At 44.3% G+C, this 21,910-nt stretch overlaps 1 protein-coding gene across 7 annotated transcripts in view; it reads right to left on the bottom strand.

The window, feature by feature from the left end:
- Window positions 1-21,910, bottom strand: part of FOXN3 (forkhead box N3) — a 195,214-nt gene that overhangs the window by 139,389 nt on the left and 33,915 nt on the right. For 3 of the 7 annotated variants that reach the window (XM_081862921.1, XM_081862926.1, XM_081862927.1), the window contains exons 1-2: window positions 10,572-10,809; window positions 5,490-6,046 (exon numbers count right to left, since the gene is read on the bottom strand). In XM_081862921.1, the coding sequence (XP_081719047.1) occupies window positions 5,490-6,032 (543 nt within the window). In that variant the 5' untranslated portion in view covers window positions 6,033-6,046; window positions 10,572-10,809. Of the gene's footprint in view, window positions 1-5,489; window positions 6,047-6,628; window positions 6,652-10,571; window positions 10,810-11,416; window positions 11,822-21,910 lie in introns of those variants that run through there. The other 4 variants (XM_081862924.1, XM_081862922.1, XM_081862923.1 and 1 more) reach the window with 3 other exon arrangements.

Below are 21,910 nucleotides of genomic sequence, written 5' to 3'. Positions count from 1 at the left end.
GGCCTGATCCAGCAGGTTCTTCTCATGTTCTGATGAGCAAGTGAATGATGTGTGGATGCTTGGTGCCAAGCAAGGTGTTGAAGAGAAAAGACCACTGCAGAATAAAACTACTGTATGCAGAGTTCAACTTCCTTCTGCCTTCCACAGTTAAACAACACATACCATTTATGATCAAGGTTTTCTGGGACTATCCTCTTAACTGAAGGTTAAAAGAACACATATCCGATGCATGCTTTTACATTCAAGCGAAAATCAGGACTAGCCGATGTGGTACCTGCCAGATTTTGCAGGCTACAACTCTCCTTCGTTCTCCGCCATCTTGGCTAATAGCTAGGGATGATGAGAGTTGTAATCCAAAATATCTGGAGGGCAATACATCAATGACCCCTGCCACAAAACCAGGATTTGTACTTGCACCACTCATTTTTCCTGGCACACATACATAGGCCAGTTGACTGGAATGCTGAACAGTAGCACCTTCACCAACACCAAATCATAGAAACTGAAGTAATACAGTGGTACCGCTGGTTATGTACTTAATTCATTCCGGAGGTCCGTTCTTAACCTGAAACTGTTCTTAACCTGAAGCACCACTTTAGCTAATGGGGCCTCCTGCTGCCGCTGTGCTGCCGCTGCGCAATTTCTGTTCTCATCCTGAAGCAAAGTTCTTAACCCGAGGTACTATTTCTGGGTTAGCGGAGTCTGTAACTTGAAGTGTCTGTAACCTGAAGCGTATGTAACCCAAGGTACCACTGTACAACAATCACTTCAGGCCTGCAGAGATAGCTGGTACCATTTCTCTCTTTTGGCAATTGAGAGAGGGTGGGGAAGCATACCCAATGCCCACTATGCCATTTCTACTTTCTAGCATTTTGAAAAAACAGGATGGGAAATTTTACGCCTGGCCAAATAATTAAAGAAAATGTTGTTTTTTAAATTGTTTTGAGAGTGTTCTTGACCATTTTAGTCACCAGGAGAGTCCTGCCACTCTTACCTGCCACTTACTTTGCTTACGTAACAAATAAAGTTCCTAAATTTCATCAGCTTTGATTTAAATGAAGCCTCCTTACTGCACACAGGCAAATCTTGCCTCAGCAGCTGTTTGCAAGAGGCATCCTCCCACTGAAATGAGGACAGGCTTCTAACACGGCTACATAAGCAACTAGCATTCTGCAAGCAAGCTACCTCAACCCCTTCACCTTTCAAATTATACAAAGGAAAGATCCACGCAACAGAAATGTGCTCATAGGATTTTGTTGTTGGGACCTGTCTGTCTCGAGAGACAATGGAAAGCACTTCTGGGGGTGAAGTCAAACTGCTGCGTCAGCAGCACTGAAGTGATCTCCCCAGGGTGAAAGCCTGGGCAATGTGCATGGAGGTCCTGGGTTGCCCAGATTACAAGATCCCCTCTTGGCCTCACTGATGTGGTCCAAAAGAAAGCAGAGCAACCCATTTGGCACCAGCTTGGCTGCAGGAGTTGCCAAAAGAAGACATACTAAGCATTATCCAACCATTTCTCTCTTTTGGCAATTGAGAGAGGGTGGGGAAGCATACCCAATGCCCACTATGCCATTTCTACTTTCTAGCATTTTGAAAAAACAGGATGGGAAATTTTACGCCTGGCCAAATAATTAAAGAAAATGTTGTTGATTAGATTAGAGACAACATTCCAGAATTCTTGGGATAGTGATTTTTATTTTTATTTACTTAAATATAAGAGTCTCAGAAGAAGCCACAAGATGTTACCAGGTCATTACAATGGTCCAAAGAAAGGTCTTTAGTCATAAGAGGAGGGCAAATGTTGTCCCTATTTTCAAAAAGGGGAAAAAAGAGGACCCAAAAAATTACCGCCCAGTCAGTCTGACATCAATACCAGGGAAGATTCTGGAGCAGATCATTAAGCAAACAGTCTGTGAGCACCTAGAAAGGAATACTGTGATCACCAATAGTCAGCATGGATTTCTGAAAAATAAGTCATGTCAGACTAACCTGATCTCGTTTTTTGACAGAATTACAAGCCTGGTAGATGAAGGGAACGCAGTGGATGTAGCCTACCTTGATTTCAGCAAGGCATTTGACAAGGTGCCCCATGATATTCTTGTAAAGAAGCTGGTAAAATGCGGACTTGACTATGCTACCACTCAGTGGATTTGTAACTGAACCCAAAGGGTGCTCATCAATGGTTCCTCTTCATCCTGGAGAAGAGTGACTAGTGGGGTGCCACAGGGTTCTGTCTTGGGCCCGGTCTTATTCAACATCTTTATCAACGACTTGGATGATGGACTCAAGGGTATCCTGATCAAATTTGCAGATGACACCAAACTGGGAGGGGTGGCTAACACCCCAGAGGACAGGATCACACTTCAAAACGACCTTGACAGATTAGAGAACTGGGCCAAAACAAACAAGATGAATTTTAACAGGGAGAAATGTAAAGTATTGCACTTGGGCAAAAAAAATGAGAGGCACAAATACAAGATGGGTGACACCTGGCTTGAGAGCAGTACATGTGAAAAGGATCTAGGAGTCTTGGTTGACCACAAACTTGACATGAGCCAACAGTGTGACGCGGCAGCTAAAAAAGCCAATGCAATTCTGGGCTGCATCAATAGGAGTATAGCATCTAGATCAAGGGAAGTAATAGTGCCACTGTATTCTGCTCTGGTCAGACCTCACCTGGAGTACTGTGTTCCGTTCTGGGCACCACAGTTCAAGAAGGACACGGACAAACTGGAACGTGTCCAGAGGAGGGCAACCAAAATGGTCAAAGGCCTGGAAACGATGCCTTATGAGGAACGGCTAAGGGAGCTGGGCATGTTTAGCCTGGAGAAGAGGAGGTTAAGGGGTGACATGATAGCCATGTTCAAATATATAAAAGGATGTCACATAGAGGAGGGAGAAAGGTTGTTTTCTGCTGCTCCAGAGAAGCGGACGCGGAGCAATGGTTCCAAACTACAAGAAAGAAAATTCCACCTAAACATTAGGAAGAACTTCCTGACAGTAAGAGCTGTTCGACAGTGGAATTTGCTGCCAAGGAGTGTGGTGGAGTCTCCTTCTTTGGAGGTCTTTAAGCAGAGGCTTGACAACCATATGTCAGGAGTGCTCTGATGGTGTTTCCTGCTTGGCAGGGGGTTGGACTCGATGGCCCTTGTGGTCTCTTCCAACTCTATGAGTCTATGATTCTAAGATATAGCTCAGCTGCTAAAACTATAGGGAAGGACGAGGGCCCTATGGCAGAGTGCATGCTTTTCACGCAGAAAGTCCAACATTCAATTCCTGGCATCTCCAGTTAAAAGGCTCAGGCAGAAAGTTATGAAAGAAGACCTCTTCCTGAGATTCTGGAGAGGTGTTGCCTTCATCCTTGGCCACGTTACCCGAAGCTGATGGACAAATCGTCTGACCTAGCACAAGGAAGATTCCTAAGTAAAGCAAAGGGATATTTGATCCCAAGCAAGAACACAGCTCAAGCTCCCTGAAATATTACTAGCAAAGAAGTTGAGTACATGAAATACTTTCTCCTTGAAGATACCAGAACTTCACCTCATCCCACCTCATGTCTCAACTCAAGCACAGAAAAGAACAGGCCAAGCCTTTATTCTGCAATCGAAATTTTCCCCCAGACACACTGGTCTGGATGTACGTACAAGAGTACTTGTGGCTTCATCTCTCCTGAGCCTAAGCACCACTGAAAGCCCCATGTAACAGAAGGCAACATGCATAGTAAACCAACAGTTCATAACAAGAACAAAAGTGGATGCAAGGTCACCCAGAAACCTTTACATTTGATCCCAGGAATAAGGAAGGAACTGCAAATATTTTCAAGGTTTACTCCAATTATCAGAGATGCAACCTGTCTAGGAAAGATTCGCCCCCCCAAAAAAAATGTTTATAGAAGTAACTAAGTGAAGAACCATGTTCAACCCAACCTCTGCAGTTTACATGCATCTAGTACTCCTAGTGGTGCAGCAATAAAACTGCTGGCACATTTGCATTGCTAAGCAGTGTCTGGTCAAGTATGGTTTCAAATTGAATGGGGACCACATTCCTGCACTGAGGGAGGTTGAACTAGACTAGCCTTAGGGTCCCTTCCAACTCTACAATTCCAGGATTCTAGTATAGCAGGAAACCACCACCCCAGGACAATATTTCATGTTATTCATGGAGATACAAGATGGAAGGTTTTTTCTTAAAGCCATGTACAACATGCATTTATACAAAACAGTACTTTCTTACAGCTGTCTAGACAAAGATTTGAATGCCGTTAAAAATGAACTATTCAAGAACAAATACTGGCTCTTGGAATGCAATGAACTAAAAATGGGAGGATGGGAAGAATAGACACAGGACTGTTTGTTGCATTTTAAACATGGATGGGAGGAGGCTTTTGCTTTCTGCTTGACAGCAGTTTGCTGTGTTGTCTGATGCGAGAAGATGTGGTGAACACAAAGTCTTGTGCAAACCATGGTTTCTGAAACTGTCTTGTTTGGCCTGATCACAGTTAGCATGAGTTGCAATTCCAGGTCCAGACAACTGGGCAGACTGTGGTTTACTGGAGCTGAGGGTGAAACTGTCTGGTATCAACCTCCTGGCCATATGAGAAAGAGAGAACAGTGTGCAGTGTATAGTCCCAGGCTCGTGCACATTGCACTGAACCATGTGCAAATGATGTGCAAACGCAGGCAGTGAATGAGCTAGGAAGTTTACGAATTGTCAAGGATTCATTCCCTTAAAGGCTCTTTAAGTCATTCAGCTGTCAGATCCTCAAAAAAAATCACAAACCTGAATGCTACACTTAGGCAGCAATCCTATACCAACTCACCTAGAATAAAGTCCCACTGAACTCAATAAGGTTTACTTCTGAGTAGATGGCAGTCAAGCTCTCAACTCAGATTGATTGAGACAACTCGTTCTAGACCAGACTTCTCCCAAACTGACACCCTCCAGATATTTTGGACTACAACTCCCATCAGCCCCAGGCAGCACATCGTCTCCAAATCTGAAGAAGGGATGTTCTGTATGGTTTTAGTCATTTCAGGAGGGTCAGGGGGTGGCTCTCTCCAAGGGCCATCAACTCCTGTTCCAGCTGGACTCTCTGCCTCCCCCCCCCCAAGCAACTTACACCAGCTGCCCTGGGGGTATAACCCCAATGACTTTTAAAAATGCATTTTACTGCTGGCTTGCAAAGCATCCTGGAAGGATTTGCATCCCAAAAGCCTGCCCTATATTCTGTTAACTATAAGTTTTAAGAAGTTTGTCCTGAGCAGGACCCAGTAGTTGAAGAGTGAGATGGGAAGAGTGAGAGCAATTAGGCGGGGGCGGGAAATACACTGAGAATATGACTAGATTTATGAACAAAGATCCTCTTAAGAATCACTGGAAGCTATTTCTCGCGGATAAAAGAGAAGGAACAAAAGGCAGAATATAAACAATAGGAAATCACCATCAGCAGATCAAATGGGTTATACGGAGTAGTATCACTCCAACCTCACCTGACTTCTGTCTTTGTCCACCTTCTTAAAACACTTATTCAACGACAGATTATGCCTCACAGAGTTTTTCCATCCAGTGGGGGCATTTGCAAAATAAGGAAAGTGTTCCAAAATCCAGTTGTATATATCCTTTACAGGCAGCCGTTTGGTTGGAGAATCCTCAATGGCCATAAATATGAGGCAGCTAAAGGAGTAGGGCGGTTTGCAGTTGGGGTTTTGCTTGGCATCGTAGGGCATGTCAGCGTGAGCCGGAGACGGAGGGGTGTCGTCATCAAGGTCTTGTACTGGGCTAACACTTCTTAAGACCGAGTCCCCGAAACTTTTCAGCAAGTTCTTGCTCTCGTGTAACCAGTTCAAGTTGGTGAGCTCTTCATCCTCCATGGGACCTTTTTCCAGCCGGAGGGCAGGTAAAGGAAAGTCTAAGTCCTCATCATCGTGCAGCGTCTTTGATAAGTCTCTATCCCGGTAACACTGGCTCAATCCACTGGAAACACTAATTCCCGAGCTTTCTGGCTTCTTACTGGGAGGCATAACTGGACCCATTTAGACAGAGACTCCTGGTAATAAATCCAAATTTTAAAAAAGAGTGTTAGCTGGCATCACAACATTCTGGTAGCTTTTCCCCAGTCTACAATTTGGCCTTTTATGAATCCTACATTTTAAAAAAAGAAGACAGACTCACATAACATAAACACACATCCAGGCTTGTTAAGCAGGAGGATTCAGAGGTTAGAGCAGAAATGAGATTTCAATTACTGGCATACAAATGAAGATGCTTCCTTTTTGCCTTCCTGCAAAGCTCTAAAGTGGAGGGAAAGGTCATCATATATTCTAGGTGTCCTTCTTAAGGGTGCAATCCTACATTACACTTACCTGAGAAGTAAGCGCTATTGGAATCAGTGGGACTTACTTCTGAGCAAGCATGCCTAGGCTTGGAGGACTGCAAATATCGCTGGTCATGTCACTCCTACTGCTTGTAATAAGCACAAAAAATTGAGAGCTTAAGACCAGTTGCTTCAGATTAAGTTCAGCTGTTTCACTTCCAGTACGAACACTGCCACATTATAATTATAGCCTCTCTGGCTCAGTGCGCAAGCAGGCAAAACTCCATGTTTACACACACACACACACACACTTACAGCCAAGTATTCATTCTCTGCAGCTACCAACTTTTTGCCTCCAAAACAGCAGGGCAGAAGGATTCTGCAGCATGGGTTAAGAATCAAGCTCCAGGGATCAAAGGGAGGGGGACAAGGAGACACAAAACGAGATTCCACCCCAGTGAAACAAATTTAAATGAAACAAGAGTGAGCGATGGATATGATAAGCATGACTTAGAAGAAAGAGTGAAGAATGACATCATACACCAATCAGTAGAGTTGCTATACTGAGCCCAGAGAATAATAATAAGCAAAAATAGACAAGGCTTTAGTGCATTTTAATTATCTCAAACCAGAGTATTAAACAAAACAAGCTGCAACACATATACAAAGAAGCTTGAATTAATGTAACACAAAAACATCCATACTCAAATCTTCATAGTTCTTTCTTTCCCAAAAGTCAACTTCCAAGTACACCTATAAGCATCAAGTCTGACTTCTGCGCTCAAGATTAAGCATCCACCTTACAATCCAAAGCATATCAACCCAGAAGTAAGTCCTAATGAACTCAAGGGGGCTTACTCCCAGGTAAGTGGGGTTAGGACTGTAGCTCTCTAGGCCATCTTTCTACCTTCAGCACCAACAGGCTACACTTCTACCAAAGGCCTAAGGCAAACCATTTGATTATTTAAGAAAGGAGTTGGTACCTGTTCTATTCTTTATTCATTTAAGAGCACAAAAACTTTTGTATGGTTGCAAAAGTTGTATGATGAAGCACACTGAAAGTTTGCCTACTCTAGCACCAACTGCAATTTTTCTCATGAAATACATCATGCTACGTACACTGCATAAAGTTTTTAACAGGAAGTGTGGTATACAATTTTTATACAGGTCAGCAAACATATACTCTAAGAGGAAGGCTTTCTGCTTTAAAAGAAAAAGCATCTGAGAAGTGAAACTTGGCTCTTTAAAAAAAAAGAGTCAAACAAGTGTTTAGCAGAACCTCTAATTTAAAACACTGCATTACACTTTTCAGAGAACAGTCCACCCAACACAATACTTTTCAATTGTGTTTTGATGCTGTCAAAGAGATGCTTTAAAACAAGGGAATGTTATAATTACATAAGAGGTAATTAGAGATGGGGAGGGCAGAGAAAGATTACCATGCAATAAAGAATGGATAAAATTGGACAATGACGTAGGTGAAAATTAAAAATCTTAGGGGGACAAGTTATTTAATATCAAACTCTGTAAAGCCAAGCTCAGCAAATGAAAACAAAAATGTAACTTATTAGGTTTTTTAAAAGTAGTTTAAAAATGCAAAAAGTTGGAAATTACATACCCCAGTTCCCCCCCAATGTGGTGGAAAAGATTTTTATGCCCCAGAAATCACTTCCATATTCCTGTTGCTCTAGTAATATTTAAACTTTTCATTTGTACTTACCATTTAATGGGAAGTTATTTCAGAAAATGTTTCCCTTTAAATGAATCGAAGTACTCAAGTATTGAGGGGGTGGGAGAGGGATGCATAGAAAAATAAGCCCTAAATGATACCACACTTTGTGTGGGTCCCTAAGACATCATTTATACCCTCCTCCCCATTCACCACTTCCAGTTGGGAGTAGTGTAGCCAAATGAGTTCAGTACAAACAGAACGCATGTCCCATGAGCAAGCTTTTAAATAGGAAAATTATATCATGGCTGACAACATAATTTAATTGCACTGTTGCTATGACGACATGCTGCTCTCTTTCAGTTTAATTTGCTTACTTGCCCGCGTGCTCCCAAAGGGCCATATCATACCACCAATTTTCACACAAAAACTAGTGACATATCTTTAAGAGACGGGTACAGGGGCTCCAAATCCTGCAGCTCTCAAGCATCAAGCTTAATTGCACGGTGGCGTGCAAGACTGACCAAAGTTAGTTAAAGCTGCAATCCTCAAATCACTTATCTTTAGTATAGCAGACACAGCGGAGGGAACTTCATCACATCTGCCACTTTAAAGCATGAGATATTGGGGCAGCAACCCAAAGCAATGCATTACTAGGAGTGAATGCAACTGAACTCAATTTAGGATCACATTGTAAACGCCTTGGAGGTTCTACTAATAATAGTTTGTTAAAACAATGAATATGCTACCGGGAAACGTCACATTTGAACAAAACAAACCTGAAGCTGCATTAGGCCATACACATTTCAACAGCAACAACCTTGCTTTAGTCAGCTGGTTCTACATGTTTTAACTCCACTGTAAACATTCGAAACATGTCGCCGTTTTGCAAACGCTGCAAAGGACGTGCAGGGTTTTGTTTTTAATATAAAGGAGGACAACCATTTCCAGGAGGGATTCAAAACTTCTTCTTTTTCCCCTTCACCTTGAAATCCAGGAGCCTTGCGTCACAATTCCATACGGAGGACATGGAAAAGTTCCCAGTACCGTGCGAGGACAGACAATCACGTAGCCTCTAAGTTACGTTAGAGGACAGAAATCCTAGCCCTGGATTTAAGAGTGTGTGGAGGGGGACTCAGAAACACATTAAAAAAAAGATGTTTCCCAACCCCAGCCAATTTTTCCACCGTCAGACTCCAGCTCTCAGCCTCTTCTCTCCTGCACTTCATACTTCACGCGAATCAGAGGAGGTGCTGCAGTTAAGCAAACATTTTTTAATCTGCTGCCAGTTAAGTAGCTCCATCAGATATGTCCACAGCTGCAGTGCTTAGGGGCAAGTCTAAAAGCAAACTTCATTGTTGTAGAAGAAAGGCACAATATCTCTCGCATTCTCGGTTGTAAAACTGACATGGCAGAATCAGACAAGAAGCGGGGAGTACGGGAATCAAGCCAGATCACTGTTAGTGCTTCTCGGGACTGATATATACATTACAGGCCTGGCTCAAACAGATGTGTATCTTTTAAAAACATACAACGGGGGCATCATTTTGAAGAGACTAAAAGGACAACCAGCCAGGGGAAATTTTTCTCGCTGCACTTTGCTACACTCCCTACTGTACTTGTCAAAAACATTTGAAGGGGAGAAGGAGCTCGCGGATTGGCCAGGATTCGAATCAATCAATGGCGTTGCTAGGAGACTGCAAAACTGCTCCTATAAAGTGCCATTTGCAGCAAACATACCTTCAATGCTGTTCAGATGTCATAAACCTTGTACTGCCCCCCATTACACCATAATAAATGCAAAAAAAATTCCTCAAAACAAACTTACGAACTAACTTCAGGAACTAAATGAACTTTTAAATATATATATGAGAAAGATTAAAAGAAAAATATGAAGACTGGCTTTCTCCACTGGAGAATAAGGAGAGGATTTTAAAACAAGATAAATAAAGAACAACACTCCCCACCCCCGCCTTAAAAAAGAGTTGGGTAATAAATGCACTACAGAGGGATAAACCACTCTCAAGCCCATGGGCAAAAATAGCACACAAATGCTTTTAAAGGTTGGAGCATTCCTCGACTGGGCACAATTTTCCCCCTCCCTTCCTAACTTTCCATACAATGCCAACTCTATTCGCCAACAGTCTTCGGAAATCAGGCAGCTCCAGCAGCAACATTACATATTCGGGTCGTGGCTGCAACTCTCAGCTCGATCCGCTTCCTGCTTTCCTTCGCCCAACACATACGGGAGTTTCGGGGTGGGGGGGGAGTCGAAATTAAGACGACCAGCACGTTGCTTTTTCAGACATCCCGAACTAACTGGCTGCCTTCTTGTGGGGCTGACCCACCTTCTCAGGCGTGCGTGTCTCTCCCTTCTCCCCCCCCCCCAACCCACTCCGGCTTCTTCTTCTTGCCGATTTCATTGCAGAGAATCTTACGCAATCTTCCCAACAAGGGAACCATGAATTTTCAAAAAACAAAAATCCACACACAGAGCAAGACACACACAAAACAAGCAGCAGCAGCAAGCACGCACAAGTATTTTTTTAAATAAAATAATAAAAAATATAGATCAATCCCCAAACTTACCTGGGGCTTGGAAGAGCTCTAGATTTTTACTGCTGCCTTTTCCATGGTCATTATGCAAACTTTTCATCCGACTGAGCGAGGCATCGCTTCCTCCCCCAGCCTGGAGCCAACAATGTGGCCGAAGGGAGCGAGTGGGGGGGAGAGAGAGAGAGAGAAGGGGAGCCAGGAGCCGTGGGGAGGGGGGAGCATGGGACCCTGCTGCAATTCCCCCCCCCTCTTCGCTTCGCCCTCCTACCTACCTACCCCCCCACCCCCCTAACCTACCTCTCCCCCCTCCCTGCCTGCCTGCCTTTCTGTCTGCCCGCCTGTCTACACTACTCCCGGTTGGAGTAGCGGTTTGGGTCAGAGCGAGCCGAAGAACGCCAAATTGTTTCCACTGCAAACAACAAAAAAGGCAACACATGACCACGGGGGGGAGGGAGCGGGGAGAGAGAGAGAGAGAGAGAGAAACGTGGGCAGGGCCAGCCGAGACTAGCCGCCACAGCGGGAAGGAGGAGAGGGCTGGGCTAGGACCGGGGGAAGAGGAAGAGAGAGGAAGGTCCCTCGCCTTTAGGGCGCCGCGAGCGCAATTGCGCGGCAGGAGAAACGCAAGGAAAGGAAGCGCCGCGGCGCGCCGAGCTGGGGGGCGCACGCAGCCCTCGGCGGAGGTCGCCAAAGCAAAGGGCGCTCCATGCCCTCCTCCTCCTCCTCCTCCTCCTCGCCTGCCCCGACTGAGGCCTGTGATCCCCTCACAGGAAATTCTCAGGCTGCTTCTGCCTGCCGCCGCCGCCGCCGCCTCTTTTGGCCTGCTTCCCCCGGCTCTCCTCTCCACCACTCGGAGAGTCCGAAACGTTGCACGAGCCCACCTCCTTCGCTTCTTCCGACTGGCTTTTCCGTCTCCCCTCCACCCTGCTTCCCACCAGCCTACGTGGTATGGGCTTGAAAGTCACTTCAGGGAAAGGAGAGAGCGAGAGCGCGCCTGGGTGTGTGGTTTGTGTGTATGCGCGCACACACGCGCGCGAGCTTCACCCCTCTCGAACAGGAAACCGGTCAATAGTTTTGTATTTCGAAACCCTTCAGCAAAAAGACAGCCGGCAGCAAGTTTCAAAGTCGGCTTCAACTTGGGGAGAAGACCACAGAGAAGAGAGGGTGTTTGTGTCTCTCTTGGGTCACATTAAGAGGAGCGGTGCTGGAGCAGCCCAAAGGCCGATCTGTTTTAGTCCCACAGCAGCCCGCCAGAGGATGCCCTTTGGGAAACCTGCAACAGCCCCCTCCGACTCACAAGTGTAGAGACATCTTGACTGGTAGCCCCACTGAGTAAGCCCCACTGAAAACTGGGAGATTGGCTTCTGAGTAAACTTGTGGAGATTGCAATGTCATTGTGCAGAAGCCTACATGGGATAGTGTCTTCATCAGATGTATGAAGGGTTCTCAGATGGCAGATTTTATGTATTTATAAGCAAGTGAGAGAGCTGTAAACAGAAGGGGGGGGGAAAGGCCTGAAATGCAAAGAGATACGTTCTGTTGCCAACTCGCAGTAAACAGTTAATCTTCAAGTGTTTCAGGCTGCAATCCTATAACCACTTTCCCAGGAGTAAGCTCCATTGGATGTACTTCCAAGTAGACGTGGATAGGCTCGCAGTGTCTTTTATTTATATATTGTCTCCTCAAACTCTCACTTTAAAAGACCAGCTAAAGAATGCAGCAGAAACAGTTGTGATTCTTGAAGGCTATTTCACTCCTCAACCCAAGGATTAATTTCCATCCTCGAAAAAAATGTATTTTATGGACTATAAGAGTACCTGTTTGCCACAATGTAAATGAATCAGGAAAGCTGAAACTCCCCAAAATGACCATACACCATGGAGAATAAAGGACACACCACACACACCAGTGCTGAAATTTTAGCAAAATACTCCATCCTGGGCATGTTTACACCCAATGAAGGTCTCACTGAGTTCATTGAGCCTTGCTCCCAAGTAAGCACATACAGGAACCAGATACAGTCATACCTCATGTTACATTTGCTTCATGAAACATTTTTTCAGGTTGCATCCCGCAGCGACCCGAAAGTACCGAAAAGGGTTACTTCCAGGTTTTGCAGCTCGCACATGCGCAGACGCGCAAAATGACATCACACGCATGCGCAGAAGCTGCGAATCATGACCCGCGCGTGTGCAGACGCGGGTTGCGTTCTTTTCATGTTACGAACGGGCCTCTGGTATGGACCCCATTCGCAACCAGAGGTACCACTGTACTGTACCTTGGGTTACATACGCTTCAGGTTACATACGCTTCAGGTTACAGACTCCGCTAACCCAGAAATAGTGTTTCAGGTTAAGAACTTTGCTTCAGGATGAGAACAGAAATCGTGCTCCGGCGGCGCAGCAGCAGCAAGAGGCCCCATTAGCTAAAGTGGTTCTTCAGGTTAAGAACAGTTTCAGGTTAAGAACAGACCTCTGGAACGAATTAAGTATTTAACTTGAGATACCACTGTATCTGTGCATGTATTGAAGGTTAGAACATCTGACGCAGCAAGCACAACTAATTAAGCAGAGATGTCCCAAGATATATCAGCATCGGAAGCAGAAAATTTAAGAAATGCCCACCATGGTAGGAAAAACAACAGACAAAACAAGTATGACCTTGCAACGAAATGTTCCAGTGTGGGATGCTTCTATTAGGATTCTAACAACTCCATTCCATTCCACCCCATGCCTGCTCTGCCTGGTCCCTTCCTCCCCGCCCAGCACTCAGCTTTCTGTACCTACAGAGCATGTCCTCATGACACCATTTGGAGGTTTCTCCCTTTAGGTTTCTCCCTTTTTTCGGTTTTGGAAGGTGGGGTGGACAGCTGTGATCATTCCCAGTTACATTAACATCTTGGATTTATCCACTGATGATACAGCTGTCTTCTGTCCCTGGGTACGTACAATGAAATAGCTCTTTCCCCCCCTTTTAGGGACAAAGACGTAACTCTAACTTTGTTCCAGCCACTCCATTCTATTCTCCCTTCCCACTCAATTATCAGGTTTCTCTCTCCCCATGCCCTTCTCTCTGTCTTTTGTGCCACAGAGTTACTGTCAGGCTGTTTACTGGGGTCCCCCCCCCAGACTTTTTTCCCTTAACTTGTGCGTACTTGGGGTTACTTACTTCGTAAGTTCTGCCACTACTCTCTCGTGCATTGCTGCTGTGGGTTTAGTTACATAAGCACAGGAAGCCTCAAATTGGTATTAGTGTACAGGTTGACAATTTGCTGCCCTTTAATAAGTATCCTGAAATTGGTCACGGGTCACCTGGCAAGTTGCCTTACTGTGGAGTGAGCCAAGCCCCTGCCTGAGGATGTCGTCTGTTTAACAAGTTTGTGGCATGCTCCATGGGGCTACAGCTATTTGTCAGTTTCAGCCCTGGCCTTCCTTGTTGACATGGATAGAAAGGATTACAAGTTGTGTAGGCACTTCTTATCCCTTTCCCCCTCCCACAGTATTCCGTGCCTGCTCAATTATGACTTGTGCAATATATTAAAGTGTTGCAATTCTACAACAATTGGGTTCCGTAACAAGCTGCAGGGTCAGTCTATGAGCATAAAAACAGCAGGCACTTAGGCTCTGGGTTTTTTATGGAAGTATTTTTCTCAGCAGCCTTTCCATGGCTGTTCAGAATCATCATCCAAGCCATCTAAGGTGAGGTTGAGATCTTCCTCCATCTTACCTCCCATGCGCATTTTAATCAAGCAAGCCTTTTCCCATCTCTCCCAGACTCTCCCCTCCTTGAGTCAACTGCTGATCCAGAAAAGGATCCAACAGCCTAATCTGTGCATTAACATTTCTTTCCATTCAGAGGCTAAAGCAATCAGGATGAATTCATCATGCATTTCACTAGCCCAGATTTCCCCAAACTTGCACTACAAAACTAATGTTTCAATTATGAGTCCTAAATTTGAAGGCCTCTTTCAGTGCTGCAGGACTTACCTTGCCTTTTTATTTAACTGCATTTTTAGTCTTTCATTTGAATGCTGCGTTTTTAGGATTTAGTTGTAATTTTTAACCTATTTTAATGTAAATTGCTTTGAGCTTCCCTTGTAAGAAAAGTGACGTGATGATGATGTCGTGCCCTTGGCATTTAGTCCTGAATTTGGGTGGGATCTACCAAGTGTCTCTGGTCTAAGGCCATAAGAAACCAAGGCCTTTTATTCACATACAGTGGTACCTCAGGCTAAGTACTTAATTCGTTTTGGTGGTCCGTTCTTAACCTGAAACTGTTCTTAACCTGAAGCACCACCACTTCTGCTGCTGCTGCGCCGCCGCCATGTGATTTTTGTTCTCGTCCTGAAGCAAAGTTCTTAACCTGAAGCACGATTTCTGGGTTAGCGGAGTCTGTAACCTGAAGCGTCTGTAACCTGAAGTGTCTGTAACCCGAGGTACCACTGTATAGGCATCTTAGGGTGTTTTAGAGCACAGTTTTGTTTTTTTTCAGGGTGCATTTCACAATTGTTCACATCAGCACTGCTTCATTAGTATCAGATTCATTTCTGTTTGTGTACACACCAGGGCATGTTGACCAAACAGGGGCATCTTTACTTTATGCAAAGGTGTTCCACACTTTGGATAGAGACAAATTAGGAACAGCTTAAGGACTGCTGTGCGTAAGAAGCTGGATTGATAATCAACACATTGAAAAAGTAGCACTGCATAGCAAAGTACAGGATATATATGCATTTCGGATAACCTTGTGTAAACATGGATTAAACCCGGTGCTGTTAATGCAGTGAGCGCACAGCAAATGAGAGTGTGAGCACAGCCCTCGTTGAATTTTATGGAAAGAGTTTGTTCAGTATGGGCAGGATCTAGCCAATGATAAAGCACTTTTGACTGTAATGTAATTTAATTCCATACATAATTTACTTGGAGTAAATTCAAATAGAACATAGTGGGACTAGCTTTTGAGCAAAATGCCTAAAATCAGGCTGCAATCCTAACTAAGCCTGTTTACCTGGGAGTAAGCCCCATTTAATTCAGTGGGACTTCTGAGTACTCATGGTTGAGATTGTAAGTTCCTATTTATTTTAATGAGAGGTATGTGACAGGGTGAGCTCCCGTTGTTCAGTCCCAGCTCCTGCCAACTAAGCAGTTTGAAAGCATGCCAAAAAGTGCAAGTAGATAAATAGGTACTGCTCCGGCGGGAAGGTAAACAGCGTTTCCATCTGCTACTCTGGTTTCAGTGTTCCTTTGTGCCAGAAGCGGCTTAGTCATGCTGGCCACATGACCCAGAAAAACAAACGCCGGCTCCCTCGGCCTGTAAAGCAAGATGAGCGCCGCAATCCCAAAGTTGTCTGCGACTGGACTTCACTACTTAAGTTTTGCAATGTGCCCATATATTTAATGCCAGAAAAAGCAAACACCACTAATGAAAACTATTGCATGTCCTCACACACTACATGCTTCTTCAGACCATATGCTACATGCTTTTGCTCAGATGGGTATAAATCTCCATGGACATACAACAGTACAAACCAAAGTAAAATAGAGCACGTATCTTCCTTGCATTCCTACCTGTCACATACATACATGCAGAACTGATATTTCACGTTGAAGGATGTTTTATCAGAAAACGGTATTCTAGACCCCCCCCCCCGCAGTTGCTAAAAACAATTCTAAAACCTCATTAACCACTCACATGTTCATAATAAATCTCAATAACTGAAACAAAACCCTTTTCCCTTTTGCATATCTTCTAATTAAAGATCTGGACAACAGATCCTGATTTTAGTAGGCCACAGAGAAAAATAAAATACCCTTTGCTAATGGAGTAATAGCACCATTCTGATAGGCAGGAGCCTATGAACGACATAGCTTTATTATTGTATCCCTGTATCTTATAACTCCAGAACAGTGGCTGAAACTTTGTCCTGGATAATGTACAGCAGATTCCCACATTGCCCAAGGCCGCCCCCTGCGATTCTGCCAATCTTACTTCCTACTAGCAACAGGAATTAATAAATAAAACAATGGCCCTCAAAAAGCAAAATACCATTGTTCTTTTATCCTTGCTTGCCCTACAAGCATGCCTGTTTATCTAAAGCTAAAGCTGGACCTTGAATTCTTAAGTCAAATACCCCTTATCTCATGGCCATTTTGTTGTTTTTAAGACTGCAACCCAAGTTACCAAATGCTAACCCCACCCACAGAAATGTATACACTCGAAAGAGCTCCGAGAGCCCTTTCAGTGAGAGATAAGTAGGTAAATCAACAGAAGAGGAGACGTTGTCCCTCTATTTGCCACTGATGTCAAAAGTCAAGTGTCTCAAAAAACATGTAGGTCAGTTTAATGACCACTGTTTTCAGTGGCAATAAACAGCGGCTCTTCTGGGGCATGATGGGCGGAGGAGGGGCGGGAGGGAGTACATACACACACTTTCAAATACATAGCTAGGAGAGGGGAAACTGGAATGGTCTTATTTATCCAAGAACCAGTTCTGTGCCATTTGATCTTAAAGGGGAAAACAGCCATTTGATTCTAAGGAGATCCATGGAGAGTTCTCTATAACCTAAATTAGAACACAAGAGGAAGAGTTATGAAGGATGACGCTATAAAATCAGTCTGACCAACTTTGTAGTTGTTATAGTGCAATGCTATGCATGTTTATTTAGTAGGCTAGCCTGCCCAGGTCATTGTGTATAGGACTACAATCTTAATTGTTGCAAGTGGTGATTAAATTACTACTTAGAATCACACCCAGGTTTGATTGGATGAGGCAATTACATTCCAAGTTTCCTGCCCCCATTGCCAGCCCTTTCCCTCTCAAATATCAGGCAGTCTACAGGCACATAGACATATATACAGTACAAACGCTTTCTAAAAGACACATGCGCTTCACTCAGGGACATGTCTAATCTACCCTAAGGGTGCTTTCACACAATGACACTCCTGTCAGTTGTTGTAAATGCAGGACATAATACCAAGGATAATTTGATCGTAAAGCCTGCATTGGCTAATATACACAGTGTGGTGTAGTGGTTAAGAGCGGTGGACTCGTAATCTGGTGAACCGAGTTTGATTCCCTGCTCCTCCACATGCAGCTGCAGGGTGACCTTGGGCTAGTCACACTTACATAATAATAATAATAATAATAATAATAATAATAATTTATTATTTATACCCCACCCACCTGGCTGGGTTTCCCCAGCCACTCTTCTTTGAAGTCTCAGCCTCACACACCTCACAGAGTGTTTGTTGTGGGGGAGGAAGGGAAAGGAAATTGTGAGCTGCTTTAAGTAGTGATAAAGTGGGATATCAAATCCAAAATCCAATCCAAACCAAACAATTGCATTACAGAAAGTACATCAGTACTCACACCCTCCCTTCCTTACTCCCAATTTCCCGAAATGGGTCAGTGGGTGGAAAGCAGGAATCCGAAAATAAAGCAAGAGCAGCCTAGGCTTTTCCAGGCAGTCCCTGATTCCATACCCTCCAAATATCCCTATTTTCCAGGGAAAGTCCCGAAACTATGAAATCCAGCACTTGTCCTGAGCGGCGGTGGTGGCAGGGATGACTCTGAGGGAGCATCCCGTTGCCTCTCTGTGGCCTCCTCCCTTGGGCAGCTCTTAGCAGGCAACGATGGGGAGAGGCTGCCTCTACCAGCTCTGGGTTATGCGCCGCTCTGAGGTGCGGCAGAGGGCAGGGCTGCCCTGGGCAGGAAGAAAGGGGGAGCAGAACAGAGTGTAAGGAGTTTTGATCTGTTTGTTTGCTTTTTAAATGCTTTGTGCGTCTGTGTCTAATCTTGCTACTTTCTCAAAAAAAATTATTGGCGTGTGTTTTACTTTTTGTAAATCTACCAAAAATATAAGATAAAATCGGGATTAGGGGTCTTTCTCAGGACGGTGGAGGGTGTGTGTGCTTTGTCCTTTTGATGGAGTGGTGATGGCACTTCTCCTTCTGATAGAAAATGCTCTGTGAGGGGTATAAAAAATTGGGGGTCGGGGAGATTGATAAATGTCCCTGTTTTCATCTGAGGAATGTTGGAGGGTAGATTCTGTGCAATAAACATGCCATTATAGCTTCTTCTTCTTCTTCTTTGGTTCTTGCTGTGAGTTACCTAGCTATGTTCTCATACTGCTGCAGTGCTGGTGTTACAGATACCACATTTCCCTTGCACAAATATAATAATACTTTTGCAAGGAAAATGCAATTATTCGCTTGCATAGCACAATCAGCATGACTGCCACAAGCACCTACTGGTTTTGAAGTGCATGTGCACTTGCAGCGCTATGAAGTAAAGAAAGTGACAAATGGCTTCTCCAGACATTATCCAGGTTACCTTGGCAGCAGGTTGACAAGCGAAATGAAATTGACAAGGCTGGTGTTTTGTCTCCACCTCAGCAAAGAATCTCGGCTAAGATGAAACCTGCAGAACCCCCATAAGACTTTACCTGGATTCATTGCACAGTTGGAGAGCAAATTCACACTATAAACTTAAATGGGTTTAATACATGTTGCTTTTCCCCCAGGAGACTAATTTCCCCCCCCCCCACTCCCCATCCCTAGGATTCTTTCAGTGAAATCATTACAATTAAATTATAACTTCATAATATAGAGCTGCATACCTAGAGACAGAGCCTAAGAGCATCTAGAGGGTCAGAGCTTCCTACTCCTCCTTTAGGGACGGAAATTAAGGCTGTGTACACATTACCGTTTACTCTGGCTCCAGTGCGGTCCTACTGCTGTTCCCCCCCCCCCAATTCTTATACACACAACATTACCCAGGATGCAGAGCTACCCTGCAATTTCTTGTGAAATACTGTGGTTTGATGCACTTCCCCCCTAAGCCGGCTTCAATCTGAGTTGAGATCAGTAGCAGAAAACGAACCAGACAAGTGGTATTGGGAAGACATCCTTTGTCCACCCCCCACCCCTGTCCACCCACTGGTGTGGACCAACAGCGGCCAGCGTGGAAGCACACCATGCATACAGCAAGGTGTGACCTGAAATGGAGTGGGGGAGACCTTGCTGTGTTTTAAACTGGTATGTGTATATAATAGCAAACGTGTCGCTTTGTCACTGCTTCCCTTGCCTTATGGAAAGCAAGCAGTACATTTCTTCTTCTTCAACACATTAGAGACCAGCCATTCGCTTCCTTGCTGCTGTGCCAAAAGCCAAGAAGAAAATGGTTCATCGCCCACTAGCTGTGGTCTAAACCTCTTGGGCTTGCCGATCAGAAGGTCGGCGGTTCGAATCCCCGCAACAGGGTGAGCTCCTGTTGTTCGGTCCCTGCTCCTGCCCACCTAGCAGTTTGAAAGCACGTCAAGTGCAAGTAGATAAATAGGTACCGCTCTGGCAGGAAGGTAAACGGCGTTTCCATGCACTGCTCTGGTTCACCAGAAGCGACTTAGTCATGCTGGCCACATGACCCGGAAGCTGTCTGTGGACAAACTCCAGCTCCCTTGGCCTATAGAGCGAGATGAGCGCCGCAACCCCAGAGTCGTCTGCGACTGGACCTAACAGTCAGGGGTCCCTTTACCTTTACCACTAGTGTAGCAGACCTCCGCAATTGAAATCCCCCATCACCCACAACCCTCTTGCACACCCTGAAAATCTGCTCCAGGAAGGCAGAGGACCCTCTGGAGCAGATTTTAAGAGTGCAGAGGGAGAGAAGAGGAAGAAGTCTTGTTCCTCATGTGTGTGTTGGATACAACCCAATGTGTTACAATTTTTTACCAGCCCTTCACTGTAACATCACAGGGTGGGCTACCACACTGTGAAACTTCAGTTATAAAACCATTTGTTATCTGAAGAATAGGACGGTTAAAGCAATTGCAAAGGTAATCCCATGCACTGTTAAAGGGAGATAATCCCACAGGCAGGAAGAATATATTTTCATACTCCATAGACATCAGCAGAGGAGAAGAATGTTACTCCCCCTCTGGAGCTCAATGTGTCCTAACGGAATAATCAGCAAGAGACACAAAATACTGCTTACCTGTATAAAGCACTTGGATGTTCCCCAATGTCTTTTCCTGTAGCATGCCCAGTAGTGTGAAAACTGATAATAAATATCTGTAAATTGACCTGAAGAATCCATTTCCAGTCATTCAGGAAACTCATACAAACCAGACGCAGACTAATTTATTGACAGAAAGCTCGTTTCTGAATAACTTTCTGGACAGATTAGTATATAATCAAGGTTATACAGTCACCCTACTGCTTCCCGTTAAGGACCATTCAAGTTATCACTTACACTTAAGCCATGATACAGGAAAATCTACAGAGATCTGAATTTACTGAGAAAATGAGCATCACAGCAAATCTTTTAGCAAGTATACATGAGGTCAACAACAATCAGAGGGAGTAAATTATACGTCTGCGGCTTGTGTGCATTTTTTTAAAAAGAAAAATGATTTTCACGTAACAAAATGCGCTGTAAAGTGTTTTTGTATAAAACAGTCTCCTTATAATAACTTGCTCTGATGGATGTTGCTATTCTAGTTACACGCACTTCCCAACTTATAATGAAAGCTGTATACTTTGCCCTAAAATTATATACTTCTAGTTCACTGTCAGTAAACATTACAGACCTAATCAAGAATATATTGATTCATGAATGGTGGAGAAAAAACACACAAGTGGCTGCAGGATGGAAAGGGCAAGGAAGGAAAAGGAAGGGATAAAAAGATAAAAAGAAACCCAACCCCCAAAAAACCCAAAGCCACAGCAAAATGATTTAAGTTTATTGTCAAAACACAAAAGTTTGCCTACATACAGATTTAGCCAAGAACCTGATAAAGAACAGGGGTGTTTTGTTTTTGTTTTAATTTTTGTTTTAATAATCTGGGACATCGTTCTGGAGGGACATCATTTAAGAACATAGGAAGCTGCCTTATATTGAGTCAGTCCATTGGTCCATCTAGCTTAATAGTGTCTACACTGACTGGCAGTGGCTCTCCAGGATTTCAGACAAGGATCTCTCCCAGCCCTACCTGGAGATGAAGTGGAGACCTTCTGCTTTCAAAGCAGATGCTCTACCAGTGAGCAGCAGAGATTTCCCCAAATTTGATTCAGGTAAACTGATAAATAAGATGAAGCTTTTGACAAAATATTCAGCATCAAGTACTGTGGTACCTTGGGATGCAAACGGGATCCGTTCCGGAGCCCTGTTCGCATCCAGAAGCAAGCATAACTAGCGACGGCATGTCTGCGCAATCACATGTCACTTTTCGCTGCTTCTGCGCATGACGTCATTTTGAGTGCACATGCGTAAGCAGCGAAACCCGGAAGTAACGCATTCCATTACTTCTGGGTTGCCGCAGAGTGCAACTCGAACGCGCTCAACATGAAGCATATTCAACCCAAGGTATGACTACTGT

The sequence above is a fragment of the Podarcis erhardii genome (genome assembly GCF_964252035.2).
Source record: "Podarcis erhardii genome assembly, chromosome: 1".
NCBI classification, from domain to species: Eukaryota; Metazoa; Chordata; class Lepidosauria; order Squamata; family Lacertidae; genus Podarcis; species Podarcis erhardii.
Note: the sequence above shows the minus strand (reverse complement) of the source record. Positions and strands in the feature narration are given on the sequence as shown.